Source organism: Sminthopsis crassicaudata, chromosome 5 (genome assembly GCF_048593235.1).
Source record: "Sminthopsis crassicaudata isolate SCR6 chromosome 5, ASM4859323v1, whole genome shotgun sequence".
NCBI lineage: Eukaryota > Metazoa > Chordata > Mammalia > Dasyuromorphia > Dasyuridae > Sminthopsis > Sminthopsis crassicaudata.
Window position 1 is genome coordinate 43,166,945 of NC_133621.1, and position 16,538 is coordinate 43,183,482.

A 16,538-nucleotide genomic window follows, 5' to 3' on the forward strand; every position below is an offset into this window, starting at 1 on the left:
AGGACAATGAACTCCAGATTAAAAGCCCAAGAGAGACCTGTGACTTTAGCATTCCCATGAGACTTGAGGCAAGTGGTCAAACCTGAGAGGTCATTCAAGGACAGGAGGGAAAGCCTTCTGTGATTCAATTCTATTCAGCAGGCATTGACACTGACTACATGATGGATGCAGGAAAAAGAACTTAAGGCTCTTTCTCTGAGGCTGAAACAATCAGTCCATCTGGTCAGGAAAAAAATCATCTGACTTAGGGAGAAAAGTATTCTGCTGGTAGTTCCAGCTTGAGAGTACCCAGAATGTGTGTGCACACGTGTTTGTGTGTTTGTGTGTGTGTGTGTGTGTGTGTGTGTGTGTGTGTGTGTGTGTGCATCGATGTCTCATAGACTTTGAGAAAAAAATCCAGTCACATCTGCACAGACATTATTTTTCATAAATGACTTTTACTCTGTTATCACTTCTCCTGACAGTAATTCTTGGCAAAGATGCAGATAACATGAAGGCAAGCTTAACTTGTACTCAGACTTCATTAAAGAAATCATTAAAGCATCTTAATTTTCTTAAACCATTAAAATATTTTCATTTATAAAAATTAATCTAAATATAAATATTAACACTAAAGATTGAAATCACTTGATGACAAAATAATCCTCCATTTTGATAGAACATATGTTTTTATGATTTTTCTGAATGGTAAAATTAAATCTTCACACAGATTTGGCACAAGTAAACTTTTGTAAAAATTCAAATGCCATAGAGCAGTTTTTTTTTTTGATTTTTTTGTTTTTTTGCAATGCTTACACAGGACACGTTTTTGTCAAAGAAGACAATATTTTAACACTAACACAACAGTAGCTTCTTCTCATGCCTCTTTATGGAAAACATTCTATTCTGAACTCAGAGCTTTTTTGAATGGTGGGCTTTTTTCTTCTCCATTTTGTTTTAAATCACGCCAGTGGAACAAAAATCAAAGATTTTACTCTATTCAAATGAGTCTTTTAGGTTGGATAACACATACACAGTATTAGTAAATATTATAATTAGACAAATATGCAAATCACCATCAAGGGCAGCTCATGATTCATACCTGCAGCCACCAAGACTAGGGAATGGATGTAACAGACAAACCAGTCATCTAGAGTAGAAGTTAAACATGATGCAAGGGAGATTTTCTTGAGTCGTCTCAATTAATTCAATACTCCTAATTAGATTTTCCTTTAATAACTTATGAATAAACATGTCCCATTTTACTGAATGAAGTTCTTAGGTCTGTTTATTTTTATGAACAGATTGCAAGTCGACACAAATTTAATACATGTTCCTGTTGTCCACATGTCCAAAGTAACATAATAGTTTATTGTTGCTATACTTAAAATTTGGAATCATGACCCTTATGGTAATTTTTTTTTGAAAAAAAAGTTATGTAGCATTTCTCTTGAAACAATTTGATACTTTGAGTCCTAAAAATTATTTTCCAATTGCCTTTCAGTAAATAATTTTGCATTCAACCTATCTTTTGTACTCTATTAGAACCTATCCAATAGTACTTTACCTAGCAGAAAGAACCAGAGATGAGAGTCTTTCTGCCTTGGTGTCTTTATCTGTATACTAGGGAATACTAGCATCTTCATTACTTACCTCCCATAGGGAGGGAAAGCACTTTGGAAGCTATATTATATAATGTAAATATGTAGCTAACATTAGAACTAACTTGCACACCCTTATTTTGGTTAATGCTCAGGAGGTGAGTTCTGGACTGTGTTTCCCATCATTCTTCTCTCCTCTGGTGTGGGAAAGTCTTTATCCTAAGGAGGTCCATGGGCACCTACACAGTGAATGAATCCCCAATTGCTGCTGAAGGTGTCAAGGTACCAGTGACTTGCCTGGATTTCATGATAGTCCCTGGGATGGAGATAAAGAACAAATGCATGTCTTTGTTTAGGTGTGCCATATACATTTCACCAGAGGTCATCCTGGTGGAATGAGACATTATGATTTGTGACTGAAAACTAATAAAAATAATCATAAGAGCCAGGAACCTGGCAGACAGAGAAGAGATTAACAGATGCCTCTGATCATTGGTAGTTTTTTTTTTTTTAATCTTTTGTTTTTAGGAATGAAACTGCTCCCCTTCCACTCCCAACATCAGTGAAACTAGCATTTACTATCAGGTCCGTTTTCCATAGCATGCATAAATCAGGGAGGTCTTTGTGAGCACTGAGGGCCAGTATATGGCCGTTTCCTCTTTTACCAGATGGAATTTTGATAGACATCTGGTGGAATCAGGGCTACGAAAAGAAAAAAAAAAAAGCCACATATATTATCTTAAGACGACATTCTTTAGCACAATTGATTGACAAGAAAGAAAAAGTGTCATTTGTAAAACAAAGAGCTTTGCTTTGGAAACTCAGTATCTTAGTATCTTTCCTGGAGTCTCAAGGGAACATAAGGCAATGTTCCCACTAGCAGACCAGAATGCTGAAGCCTTGGACAGCTTTCTCAGTGAGGTATCCAAGACAAAAAGAAAGCCCTGCTCCCAGAGGAAGCGATGCTCCTCCGGGGCCTATTTTCTATGGGACATACTGTATACAATGGCTGTTCAAGAAAGGCACTGGTGTATACAGCTGGAGGCAGTGTGTGATTGGCAGTAGAGTTCTGTACCACTAAAACATTATGGCGGATCCTAGAGTTGGTTCCTAAGAGAAAGAGAAAATGACACATTAGCAAAAGATTGACTAAGACTATTGGCCACTTTGCAATAATAAAAATATCTAAGACGTTAATGGCTATCCATCCAATAGTTCCAGGCCATTCCTACTTTAGAGCTTAGTTAGAAGGACTAGTGGTCGACATGGGCTTTAAGGACTCTTTCCATTGCCGCAGATTGGTAGTAATAGATAAATCCTGAGTAAATGCCCCAGGAACATAGAGTTTAAAAGCTGGAGTAGATAGCAGGAGTCATCTAGGTCTTAGCTTCTTAAACTGTGGTCGTGGTTCCATATGGGGTCTCATAAAGATATATTTAGATATACATATGTGTGTGGGTGTGTATTGTATGTTTTTAATGGATATGTATACATGTATGATATTGATAGATATATGGTGTATATATATGTATATGTGTATTATATATATGTATAGATATGTACATGTGAGTGGTACAAATAGATAGATGGTATATGTATATATATGTACATGTACATGGTATGTATGTGTATAGATACATATATATGTGTGATATTTAAGTAGATATATAGCATATATGTGTGTATATATGTATGGTATATATATATGTATATATATATATATATATATATATATATATACAGAGAGAGATATGTACATGTGTATGATATATAAGTAGATATGTAGTATATATATATATGTGTAGGGCTTAAATAGATATATAATATATGTGTGTATGTATATGTGTTTGGTATATATGTATATCTATGTATGATATAGAAATAGATATATATGTGTGTATGTTTATATATGACATGTATATGTACATATTACAAATATATAGCATATATATGTATATACGTGTATAGTAAATATATGTGTATGGTATATAAATAGATTTATAGTATATATATACATGTGTATAGTATGTATATGTATATATATGTATATGTGTATGGTATATAGATATACTATATATATGTGTGTATAATATACACATACATATATACACATGTAATATATAAAATATATATTTTTGATCAGGGCTTCTTAAATTTTTTCACTCACGATTGCTTTTCACTTGAGAAATTTTTACATTACCCTGGGTATAAAGGTATATCAAATAGGTATACACATTAAACATTTACTGAGAATAAATCATAATTTTTGACCCCTGCATCCAGCTATAAGACCCTATATGGTGTTGCAAACCATAATTTAAAAAGCTGAGCTATAGATGATATAGAATATATAATAAAGAAATTTCACCAAGAGGCATTAACAGCAAAGGAAAACTGGGAAAGGTCTCTTTTAGAAGATGAGATCTGAAGAAAGCCAGATGTACTAGGAGTCATTTGAGTTGGGAGGGAAAAAAAATTACAGTAACATACTAGTGTGCAGGTTGTTGTCAACCCTCATAGATGTTATTCTCTCCATCAATGGTTTGCTTTTTTTTTTTTTTAAGTGAGAAAATACAAATTGTCTTGTTACATAGGAGGCAGGCACTGAAAAACTCTAAATGTTTTATACCTGAACAAGAAAGAAGATTTGGATGGGAAAATATTTCTGATTATAAAGCTCAACAGCGCTATAGGAAGCAGCAAAAAGGGATGGATGGATTAAAGGATTAGGTAGGCTTTGTATTTTGCTCATGCTTTTCTAATTTTCTGTAATGCTCATAAAGTCTCCCTCCTGGTTAGATCTTAGACATCCTTAGAGGCCTACAGGAAATCCTTCCCCTTCATTTTCCTTGACCAGCTAGCTCAAGCGAGATTTCTTTTCTCTGGACTCCCAGAGTACTATGGAATTTAGTATCTATTGCTTGCTGGTAATTAGTTTTTCATGCAGGTAAGCCTTATCTCTTCAACTAGCCTGTAAGTTGTTGGGGAGCAGCTGATCTGGATTATATTGAAGACATGGTCTTCAAGCATAGAAGTACTGAAGATGTAGCAAGCCGGCTATCAAAGAGCTTATAGTTGTTTTTTTTTTTAAAGCAACTAAAACAGATACTTCAGAATACCTAACATTAGAATATAAGCTTCCTGAAGGAAGGGTCTATTTTAGCTTTATTATCTTAGTACTTAACACAATGATTGCACACAGTGCTTTTGGCAGCTTTTTTGGCACTTTTTTTTGGCAGTCATTTATTAAGTACTTACTATGTATCAGACACTATGCTAAGTTCTAGAAATATTAAGAAAGGCAAAAATACGATTCCTACTCTAAAGGGACTTAAATAATATAATATTATAATTATACAGATTACCAAAAAAAAAAAAAAACTATGTATGTACAAGATACATACTCCTGTAGCACCTCCTGTAGAAGGTGGGATTTGAGGTGAGTCTTGAAGGAAATCAGGAACACTGAGATTCAGAGGTGAAGAAGAAGAAGCACATTCCAGGAATGGGGGATAGCTAGCTCAAAGGTTTGGACATGGGATGTGGAGTGTCATTTGGGAGGAACACCAAGTGGACCAGGGGAGCTGAATGTGTGTAGCAGGGTGTAAGATGTAAGAATTTTATTTATATTTTCTAGTATAAGGAAAGGTAGGAAGGAGCCAGGCTGTGAAGGGCTTTGAATTCTAAACAGAGGATGCTTGCTAACTGATTGAAAGAAAGGTAACTAACTATACCAGATATTTGTCATTTCTGTGAATTAAATTTTTGAGGTTCCCCCTGAAAAGGGGCCGTGGTTTCCAGTGTTCAGGTTGAGAAGTGTTCTTGCCTAGAATTAACTAATGTTCATTGGGAAAATGAAGAGGAAAATGAAATTTACCATCAAGTCCTTGGCAGTACTTTTTCTTTCTTTAGTCCTTTGTGTCATAGACCCTTGGATTATGAAATTCCGGTTAAATGTTTTAACAGAAGTGATCGAAGCAGCCTCCATCTTCTCATCTGAAAAGAAGTAAGTGAGGGACAAGGTTTACTGAGAAAGATTCTCCAAGGGCTGGCTACTCAGAAGATGACAGCTTTCCATTTATCTCCTTTCCAATCTCCCCTTCCTGTTCGAATCATGCAGGTTAGACAGTTAATTTTCAATGATGTTTTTAAAACATACTTTTCACCGGTGGGGCTGGGAGCTTTCGTCTTTGCTGTCTTGATGTGTCAATGGTCTGTACCTATGAACAGAACAAAAGATTAAACATATTTATCTTTTACAAAGCCAAAAGACTACTCCCTAATTCTCCAGATGCTGAATGTGATGACAAAAAATGAAAAACACCTGGTTCATTTGCTTCTGGTCCCGCTTTCTTGTCAGACGGACGCATGGAGCCACGTTCAAGCCTGCCAGTGTCAGAGCTGCAATCCTGCTCTCGATATCTGAAATCTTAAAGCATAGAAAAATGGAAACAGGCAGGAAGAAGAGAATAAGATTGTTAAAAGTCTTCCAAATACTCAAAACCATGATTAATCAACCATGTTATGTATTCAATAGGTCTACATTCCCAGGGAGTAAAGGTCAAAATACTCAGTCTTCCCTTACAGGAATGTTAGAAGTGGCCATAAGAAAAAATATGGATACACTATTTTATTCTTATTTCTTTATCCAATAAGAATCTAATAAGAAAAAGCATGGATAGATTATTTTATTCCCACTTCCTATTAAGGCTATGTTAAATGAGCAAGACAAAGCACCTAGTTTGTAGTTTTGCTGAGAGACTGGAGCAAAGAAAAGAGAACTTTATTATTGAGATTATCATACAAAGGGTGGTAGAATCAAGGAAAAAAGGAACACATGGCTTAATTCAGATCTAGCTCTGTAATTTACCACCCCTGTGACTCTGGGCAAGGTAATTCCTCCCTCTCCTTTTAAAAAAAATCAATACACTCTTAGCAATTCTATTTGCTGACTAATCATGGAATGCCACCATTTCCTCTGGGCCTTGGTTTCCACACCTGGACAGTCGGGGAGCGGGTTAGACGAGATTCCCTCTAAGATCCCCTGTAGCTCTGACACCCTGTGACTCCCTGACTCAGCACAGTTCCCATCTGTACACTCACCTGCAGCTCTGCATGGTGCACCTGGGCCGCTGCCGTGGCCACCTGGTCCTCTAGCTCGGCAAGCTCCGACTCTCCCGTGGTGCTGCTGATTCTTCGGGCAGCATCCTCCAGGTCATTCAGCTGGCCCTCTAAGCCATAGACGGTGCCTGCAGTCAGATACACCTGCAGACAAGAGGGACAAACGACAGCCGAGAAGAGTCCCGGTCAGGACAGAAGCTCTTGGAGGGCAGGGACCCGAGGGCATTTTCCCCCTGGTCTCTGTATCCCCAGAACCTGGAACGGTGCTTGGCCCATAGTAGGCATGAAAAAGTATTTAAATGATTCATTGGGACAGTTAGATAGGTAACATTTTAATGGGGAAATTGCTTTGGTAGCTGAGTCAGGTCTCGACTTAGGGATGATTGAAAGATGACCAAATTGAGAAATTTGGGGCTAGGGACCTGGCAGGGATAAGGCTTGGACAGGTCACTGGAACTCTGGGACTTAGTTTCCTTTTCTGTAAAAAGAGAGAGTTGGCTGAGCTTCTGTCCCTTCTAGGCCCGTCAATGATTCTGGTCTCAGGAGTACTCTTCCCACTCTCCTCATGGATTCTTGGCTTTTCCTAGGCACTCAGTTATTATTTTAAAAGGTTTTACTTGCACTCCTTTTGTGGATTTCTGATCACATCTGATGGCGTGTCATCCTGGTCAGTCAGCTTTTGGGGAACATCCAGAGAGGGGAAAATGTATATTCTCTCACCCTTAACCTTTTGTGGAGGAAGGCAATATTCTTTTCTACTCCACCACACTGCCTGACAATAGACATTATGCCCATCACCAGGCCTGAAGCTTTCCAGTCTGGAAGGACCTGATGGAGACTGCGTTCCAGTGCCTGACCATTTTTGAGCCTTGCCTTCCCTGCCACAATTAGGCACTGAAGCTTTAATGGAGGGCATCTGTAAAATGAGCTGTAGAAGGAATTGGGCAGCCACTCCAGTATCTTTGCCAAGAAAACCTCAAATGGGGTCACAGAGAGTCAGACACCACTGGAATGACTGGACAACAATTTTGATAAGCTGCTGAATAAAGTATTCATCTCCCAACACTGGGTATTTTTGCTGGCTGATTCCCATGTCTGGAATGCTTTCCCTCATCTCCATTCCTGGCTTCCTGCAAATCTCCGCTGACGTTGTATGTTCTATAGGAAAACTTTTCCCAATCTCTGCTAATTCTAGTGCCCTCCCTCTGAGTTTATCTTATGTGTAGCTTATTTGCACACAATTGTTTGCATGTGTCTCCCTCCTTAGGTTGTGAGCTATCTCAAGAACTAGTTTTCCCTTTGTATATTCAGTACTTTAGCACTGACTGGCACATAGTGGGTACTTAATAAAAATTTGTCTTCACTTTGCAGGACTAGATAGGAGTTAAGTGAGAGGTCTTGAAGAAAAGCAGAGTGATTTAAATCACCTGCCTCTGTCTCTCAAATGATAATCTAGAATTATTTTTTTTTCTTTTAACTAAGGCAGGTCTTGTCTCTCAATGCATTTCTGGATTTCCTTCTAGAAAAGACAAAAAGTTTCCTTTACTGGCTTGAAAAATTCAGCAAATTTTTCAAAAGGGGTGGAGGATGATTTACTACTATTCCTGATTCCTCCGACTCATAACTAAACTTTGAATAGGTTCCCCCAGGAAAAGGAAAATTATCTTAAAAATGGAATGGGGGACCAATATTTCCCTACAGAAGAAAATGTCTGAGAGACACCTGAAAACTCTTTGACAGGAAAACCTGTGTTTTCAAATGCCTCTGCCTTACAGCATCTCCCCATGAATACAAAATCATTGCTTTAATCTCCTTAGAGCAGAGGAGATTACTAGTGTCACCTGCATTCTGAGTCAGTGGTAGACATCTTTAGAACAGGAAGGCTTAATGAACATGGAAATGGAAATGGGGCTGAGCATGCTGTATAATGGTGGCATCTGAAATAAGCTGACCCCTGACAGCAAAATAATCCTATTACATGCCTTGCATAGGAGCAAAAAGGGAGATTCAGGAGAAAGGTTTATTGTAAGTTAAACCTAACAATTTCAGGTAATAATGTAGTAATATGATTATATTTGTAAAGTACTTTGCAAACCTTAAAGCTCTAGCTACATGTTAGTTATTGTTGTTGTCATTATTGCCTAAGTGTGCAATAATTATAAAATTTCAATATTAATAATATTGATAATGGATATTATTTAAGAGTCAAGTCTAAAAGTATTTAATACTTCAGTACTTCAAGGATATGACATTTTGTGGGTAGGGAGGGGTTCTGCCTCTCAATTTCCAGTTTGCAGAACCTTTAGGGAAAAAGTATTAGCATTTTTTAATGTTTCCGCTCTCTCTCCACCCCTCTATCCCATTTTGGTGATGAATATAGCCCCCTGCACCAAAGAGTGTTTTTAGAGGCATAAAATAAAATATAAAAGATTCCAAAGGAAAAACCAATAATATTGAAACACAGTAATCAGAATATCAAAAGGAAAAAAAAATCACAGACCCAAGATTAAGAAATTTATGAGCCTGCAGTCAGTCCAGTGATGAGCCTGTCGGCATTAAGACTGAAATGATGTCATTTAGTCTAAACTTCTTACTTTACAGATGAAATAACTGAGGGTCAGAGGATGTGAATAATTTGGCCAGGGTTCCATGCATAGTAAGAAGTACAATCAGGATCTGAACACAGTGCTCTGGCCTTCTCCTCTTCCACTCTCCATGGCTAACAGAAGCCAGCCCAGCACCAGCACTAGTTTCTAAGCTTCTCCCCTCTGCGTGGCTTTCCCTCTGGCAGTGCAGATTTTGAGAACCCAGCGGCCCTTTTTCCCCAAAATGAGCTACCAGAGAAAGGCCCTGGTGGAAGCCGCTAGCTGCTACATAAAATACATTCTTTTCCTAATTTGCTTCAGCCCAAACCTATTTGATTCTGCTTTTAATTCCAATAGAACTTAAATTCCTCAAGGGTAAGAAATGTTTCACTTGTACATTTCTATGTCTAGCAGTGACTGGCACAAAGTAGGTGCTTAATAAATGCTGGTTGATTGGCTGTGAGACACAGTAATGGTAAAAAGAGTTGTTGTTCAGTTGTTTTTGATTGTGTTTGACTTCCTTGTGAGGATTTTTTGGCAGACATACTGGAGTAGTTTTCCATTTCCTTCTTCAGCTCATTTTACAGATGGGGGGCAAAGAGGGTCCCACAGCTAGAAAGTGTCTCAGGTTGCATTAGAACTAGATCTTCCTGACTCCAAACTTGGTATTCTGCTCATTATCCTACCTACCTGCCCATAATAAGAGTAATTTCCATTTATACCATGCTTTACAATTTACTTAGGTCTACTTTCTCATTTAATCCTCACAATAATCCTATGAATTATGAGCTTTGCATAGGATCACATAGCTGGTAAGTGTCTAAGGTCAGATTTCAACTAGGTCTTCCTGAGCCCAAACTTTTTTCAAATTGTTATTATTATTATTATTATTGTTATTGTTATTATTATTATTATTGTTATTGTTATTATTATTATTATTATTATTATTATTATTATTATGTTGTGGCTCTTGTTATTACTATTGTCATATTCAACAATCTCTCTTGAGTCCCCAACCTCTGATTATTCTGTTACTTTGTAATTTAAGGCCTTTCCCCATCAAAAATAGAGTTCCTTAAATCAGGCAGGAGAATTGAATGTCCCTAGGACAGTCCTTTTGCATGTGATAGGCTTAGGGAGGGTGAATTTAAACCATGATGTGAACCGGGGGCTTTCTCTTTCCTAATTGTTCTTGCTGTGGCCTGGAATGTGACTGCTGCTTCCAGATGTCAAGGAGTCCTGGAGGGTCCTGATTTTGTCTCTTCCTCCATAGGGGAAGGAAGCCCAAGTTTGATTGAGTCTTTGGATGCACAGGCAGTCCTTTCCCTTACACCACACTGACCAATTCTCCCAGTAAGATCCCCCCTCTGCATCCACGGTCTCCAGTAGGATTTGGGGGGGTGTTTTACCACCCTGTGGGGGATTGTTGGGCAGGAAGGGATGGCCGGAGCACGAGCAGATTCTGGAGTATCAACTGGGCCCCTTGGACCATGGCTATTTCATAGGTTATCACGGAGTCAGCTGGAAGGAGTCTTAGAGAAAAAAACAAAAAGGGCTCACATTTGACAGGCAGAGAAGCTGAGGTCTGCAGAGGGAAACTGAGTCCCCCATGGTGCTACAGTAGCCAGCGAGCCCCTCAGCCCTGCTAGCCCTCCTCCTTTCCTAGTCCTCGTCCACGTGTTTGAGATTGTTCACTGGGTGCACTGGGCTGAGCTAGTCCCAGGGAAGGTGTCCACGCACAGGACCACTTAGGAACCATCACTGATCAAGCCTGAGCAGGGCCCACCCAAGCTCACATTTTCCTCCAGGGAAGTGAGCTGCTCATCAAGTCTCACGTGGTCTGTCCCCCGAGGAAACGTCCCCTTCTCTCTCTCAGGAGGATCTGCTGGGAAGTCCCAGGGACCAGTGGACTCTGCTATCAATTCCTCCGTGGCGTTGATGACCTTCAGGACTTCGGTAGAGATGTTGCAGAGGGAAACAGCCGAGTACTTCTGTTTGGCCCACACATGGGAAGGAAGAAAAGGCAAGAAGATCATATCAGTAACAGCATGAAGCTTCTGGGTTGTTTGGGATGAAATAGAAATATAAACATGTTTTCAAAGACAGCAAGTGGTGAATTAAAAATGCCAGAATATTTTTTAAATGAGAAGATTTAAAATAGCTATTTTTTAAAACACAGCATAAAGGGACTTGAATGAGTGAGATCTGGTGTGAATTAGACTGGATTCTTTGGCCTGAAAAATAAGCATTTTATTTGAACAGATAGTCAAGAAAACATTTACTTCATTACCAACCATGTGCCAGACAATGTGTTAGGTGCCAGGGACACAAATCAATCAGTCAGCAAATAATTATCAAGTACCAAGATAAAAGTGGGATATTTCTTGACCTCACATTGCTGACACTATGTTTCATATTGTCTAATATTTCACTGGACACTTTCTATGACGGGATGCTGAAAGGGGAGCTCAAATTTACTTCATTTCACAAATACTTATTGATTGCATAGGAGAGCCGTTCCCTTTTTGTCCTTGCTACCTGCTTTTATTACATGGATTTATTTTATTTGCTCGGAAATATTTTCTAATTCCACAGCTGTTCAGAGACTGTTCTTAAATTAGATTCCAAATGAGCATACTTGTCTGAGGAACAAACATTTACTTATTGTTTTATTTATTTTTGATCGGTAATTCTACACAAGAACTCACAACAAAGATTGTTAGGAAATAGCTCCCATCTTAGAACTAGAGAAGCCAAAAATATAGAAGAGATTAAGTCATTTGAAATGGCTGGGTTGACTTCCATACTCCACTGTTGTTTGTTAAACAATAATTCATAACAACATATAGAGCTATCCTTGGGATTCTTCCCCTTCTGGCTCTAGAAAATGTGGTAAAAACATTGCCTCAAATCTATGGAGGGGCAAGAATCTTCCTGTTCTTTCCTCCTGTATGTCTAGCATGGTGGGGATTTACATCTGGCTATCCCAGGAGATTGATTTAGCTGCCACGGCAGATTGTGCTATTGGTTGTAGACAGACTTTTCCGTATGCTAGAAAGCAGTGCCTAGAAAAGTAGATTCCAAGTACCTTAGGTGAAATGGGAGTGCCATGGGCAAATGCCATAATGGCACATGCTTCCTTTGACCTGACTCTATCCTTGTTTTTCTTCCCCATTCTCATGTCTGGCTGTTTACTTAGGATAATGAATATTGATCATGAGTACAACTAATAGATAATAATTCTCCATGTCTGGGTAAATCAGAGAAAATCACCAATCTTGAGATCTCTGTTGATTTATGACTCCCTATTTGCTTGCACTCAGTGAGGAGAATGATAGGGGAAGAATTAGATTCAGCAGAAAACAAAATCATTTTTTGTTTATTTGTGAACTGTGATGAAATTGACTTTGGTCACTTTACTTTTGGTTTCAGAAAAACTATCAAAAGTATAGGTGAGAAAAATGCATTCATATTCTTAAAAAGATATGCAATGATAAAAGATTGATTTTGAATAGATACAAAACAGGTACATGAGAAAGATGGAGGTATATAGTGTTAGGACCAGCATACAAATAAATCCAGACTACAAAGTCTCCAATGTGTCAAATAAGAAAAGAACAAAGAAAAAAAAAAGAAAAAGAAAAAAAAAAAAACAAGCCATAGGAAACCCACAGAGAATGCTTCTAATAAAATATAAATATTTTTATTTATATAAAAGATTCACATATAACATTTTAAGATTTGTGAAACATTTTCTACATATTATATTCTTTGATCTTCTATATTCATGTATTATTAGTATTCACATTTACTGCAGATAAGGAAATTGAGGCCCCAAAGCCAAAGGCATAGTGACTTGCTCAAGGGGTCTCACTATAAGCACACATCCAAGTGGGTGTTACCATGTCCTTCTCAAAGTCATTTTGCAGATGAGGAAATTAAAGCAGATAGGGTTAAGTGACTTGTCCAGGGTCACAAAGCTAATATCTGAGGCTAGATTTGAACTCAAATCCTCCTGACTTCAGGGTTGGCACTCCATCCATTGTGCTACCTGCCTAATAAGGGAAGTAAATTCCTAACTTCAAAGGAATGTGTAGAAAATAGATATTCAAATCAATGTTATTTTTTTTGCGTCCAATTTTTTTTTTTTTTTTTTTGCTGTTAACAAATTAAGTCAATTTCTCTAGTTCTCAGTCTCTAGGCCAGTGAGAGGGCACTTCTACTTTAAGATAGGCAGAGGTTTGGATATCAACAATTTGCTTTAATTCATCATGAGAGAACTGGTCACCAGCTGGGCCCAGTGACTTAAGAAATTAAAAAAAATAATAAGAAAAAAAAGTTATGTACTACGTTCTGGCTTGCTGGTTTCCTGATTATATAAAAAGTGTACTCCCTATTGGGAAGCAGAAACAGGGGTAACAGCAAACAGATCTTACAAGCTGCACTTTCCCAGCTGTAAGGAATCAAGGACTCTTGTTGCCTAGAATATTTGATTGCCTTCCCTCCCTCCTGTCACAGTTGGCCTGAATAAACAATGTACTGACTTCTATGAGTGTAATAAATAGAAATATCATTGACATTGGAGAGTGCTTTTATGTGGTCCAAATCATGTCACAATTGGAGGAGTGGGGTCTGATGGCAGGAAGGTTCAATTGTCTTCAGGCTGAGAGAAAGGGACAAATGGAAGAAGAATTTCTGATCCCAAACCTCTCTGCTTCTAGTTACAGAGGGCCTGGAGAGCAGATAAGAATGGACAAGATGACATGAATATTAATCAGGAGGGGAATGTCCAGCTGAGGTGAATCTCAGGGATAATTTCTGGATAACTCTGGAAAAATCGAATTTGCTTTTGAAGTAGCTTGGATGGAAGTGCCTTGAGGGGATTGCTCTGGACACTCCAATAAACAAGGAGGAGATTTTAAGGTTTGAAAGAGAGGCAACAAGCTATTTCCTTTGGGATAACATATGCCATTTTAAATATCTGTCAGCAAATGTTTAACTTAAGAGCCAAGTGGACTATTTAAATAGATGCTCATTTGTAATTAAGACCTGCCTCAGGTAGATTTTATATCATAGATTTTATACTTATTGAACATATCATTAATGGAAAAAAAAAAAGAGAAACCAAACAATAAGGAAAACAATATCACATCTTGTGGAGGAAAATGGATGTGGAGGAAAAATAGTAGGAAAAAAGCTTTTTGCGACCAAACAGATTTTATCAGCAGAAAGGGATACTTTTAATCCATGCTCCTCTACTAGCATCAATAAGGAGGAAATTTGGTGTAATTTTAATCAGGATAAATTGCTAATAAGGGGATGTCCAGACTGTCCTATGCTGAATCAAGTTGGGGAAAGTATTGTTGAGAAAATGAAAGAGAAAAGGGACTTTTTTTGGTGTTAAAATGTAATAAAAATAATAAAAAATTAATATTCAGATAGTCAATTAAGTATTTGTGAAGCACAGGCATATGCTAAGCACTGAGGGTGAAAATGCAATTAAAAAGCAGACAGCTCCTGTCCTCAAAGAATTTGCACTATAATAGGAAAAAATAACCTATAAAAAGGAACTACAAAGGCTAGCATGGGATGGAGGAGAGATGAAGGTGGATGTAAAATGCAAAGAATCAAAGCAGATCTAGGAGAGAAAATCAAGGATGGATAATCATCCTTCCAGAAAAAGGAGATAGGATCTGGGAGGAACTCATCAATACAAAAATGGCACCACATGGGTGGAGAGATATTCTCCGGTGAAAAGGATAGGACAAATACATAGGGACACACTGCATTCTACATGTCAGAGGAAATGTCCAGATGCTTTTGGTTTGCTGGATTTGATGTCAAACATTGTTTGATATGATGATGATGATGGGATCAAAGGATCACAGATTTGGAATTGAAAGTAACCTCAGATGTCAAGTCTAATCTTGTCATTTTATGGTTGCAGACTCTGAGAGAGACGAAATGACTTGGTCTAAGTCACACAGCTAGAAATTGGTAGAGATGGGATTTGAACCAAGGTTGTAACTAGGATGATGATGATTAAAAAATGGATTGCTACCTGAAGCATGGACCAGTTTTTGTTATAAACCTGTTTTTATTCTGATGGTATTTGTTGACTCATGGTACATAAATTGCCCTGGAGTATCAAAGGCTCAGTGAAGAATTAACACCCTTAGCACTCTATCAAGCTAGAAAGATTCAAGTACAAACCCAGTAATCTGCCTGTTATTCCAGAACCAGCCTAGTTAAATTCAAAGAGTCTCATGTGGCTATAAGGAGTTGAGTTTGGGGGCCATAGAAACTCCTAAAGTCACAGAAGAGTTTTCATAAACATTGGAGATGAAGATTAATTACTCTGACACTGATGAGGATGAGGATGGTGTTGGTAGTAATGATAAGGGTAATGATGCTAGCAACTGGCAATTATATAGCTCTTAAAGGTTTGCAAAGTGCTTTATACAGATCGTCATATTCATTTTCCTTACAATAATCTTGAGCACAGAAGAGGCAGAAAGATAAGATTTTTATCATAGAATCTAAGAACTGGAAATGATCATCTCATTTAAAAAATTGTATTTTTTATTCTGCAAATATGTTCATTTTCATACACAAAGCAGAACAGAAAAAGAGAATTTTATAGTGCAGCTGGGCCTCTGCACCAGGCACAGTTTATTTTTCTCATCAAATATAATAAATTTAAAATGTTATTTTAAAAGCAGTCCTGCTTATGTTTCTAGCTAATGTTCTTTCTAGTATTTCCTGTTCATTGAAAGACCTTTTCTTCTTTTTAAAAATGTTGTTAACCCTATCGCTAGTCTCCTCTTTTCCCTAAAACAAAGAAAGAAAAAAAAATCCCAATTACCTTTGCATAAGATATAGTCAAGCAAAACAAATACCCACATTGTCCAAGTCTGAAAATGTATGTATATCTCATTGTATCCTCAGAGTCTATCTATCATCTCTCTACCAAAAGCCAGTTTTCTTGATAAAATTCAGGCCCTGAGGACGTGAAATTATTTAAGGGCATACAGCTAATTAGCAGCAGATCTGTAAATCTTTCTCATTTCAATGCTCTTTCCAGTACATCATGTTGCTTTGCACTAAGCCAATAGGTACATTATTTCTCTATGACTGCCAACACTTTGACCAAACATATCATCTGAGACCAACATCTTGAATCAATATTTTATAGGCTGGATTTAGATTAGGTGTTAATTAGTGACTGTTCACATCCAATGAACTAATTCAT

At 37.7% G+C, this 16,538-nt stretch overlaps 1 protein-coding gene across 3 annotated transcripts in view; it reads right to left on the reverse strand.

Annotated features, from left to right (window-relative positions):
- The window catches only part of MYRIP (myosin VIIA and Rab interacting protein), a 403,539-nt gene that overhangs the window by 1,286 nt on the left and 385,715 nt on the right, over positions 1-16,538 (reverse strand). For 2 of the 3 annotated variants that reach the window (XM_074272194.1, XM_074272193.1), the window contains exons 12-17: positions 11,083-11,277; positions 6,684-6,845; positions 5,905-6,009; positions 5,740-5,800; positions 5,458-5,576; positions 1-2,690 (exon numbers count right to left, since the gene is read on the reverse strand). The exon at positions 1-2,690 is cut by the window's left edge and continues 1,286 nt beyond it. In XM_074272194.1, the coding sequence (XP_074128295.1) occupies positions 2,658-2,690; positions 5,458-5,576; positions 5,740-5,800; positions 5,905-6,009; positions 6,684-6,845; positions 11,083-11,277 (675 nt within the window). In that variant the 3' untranslated portion in view covers positions 1-2,657. The remainder of the gene's footprint in view (positions 2,691-5,457; positions 5,577-5,739; positions 5,801-5,904; positions 6,010-6,683; positions 6,846-11,082; positions 11,278-16,538) is intronic. The other variant, XM_074272195.1, reaches the window with a different exon arrangement.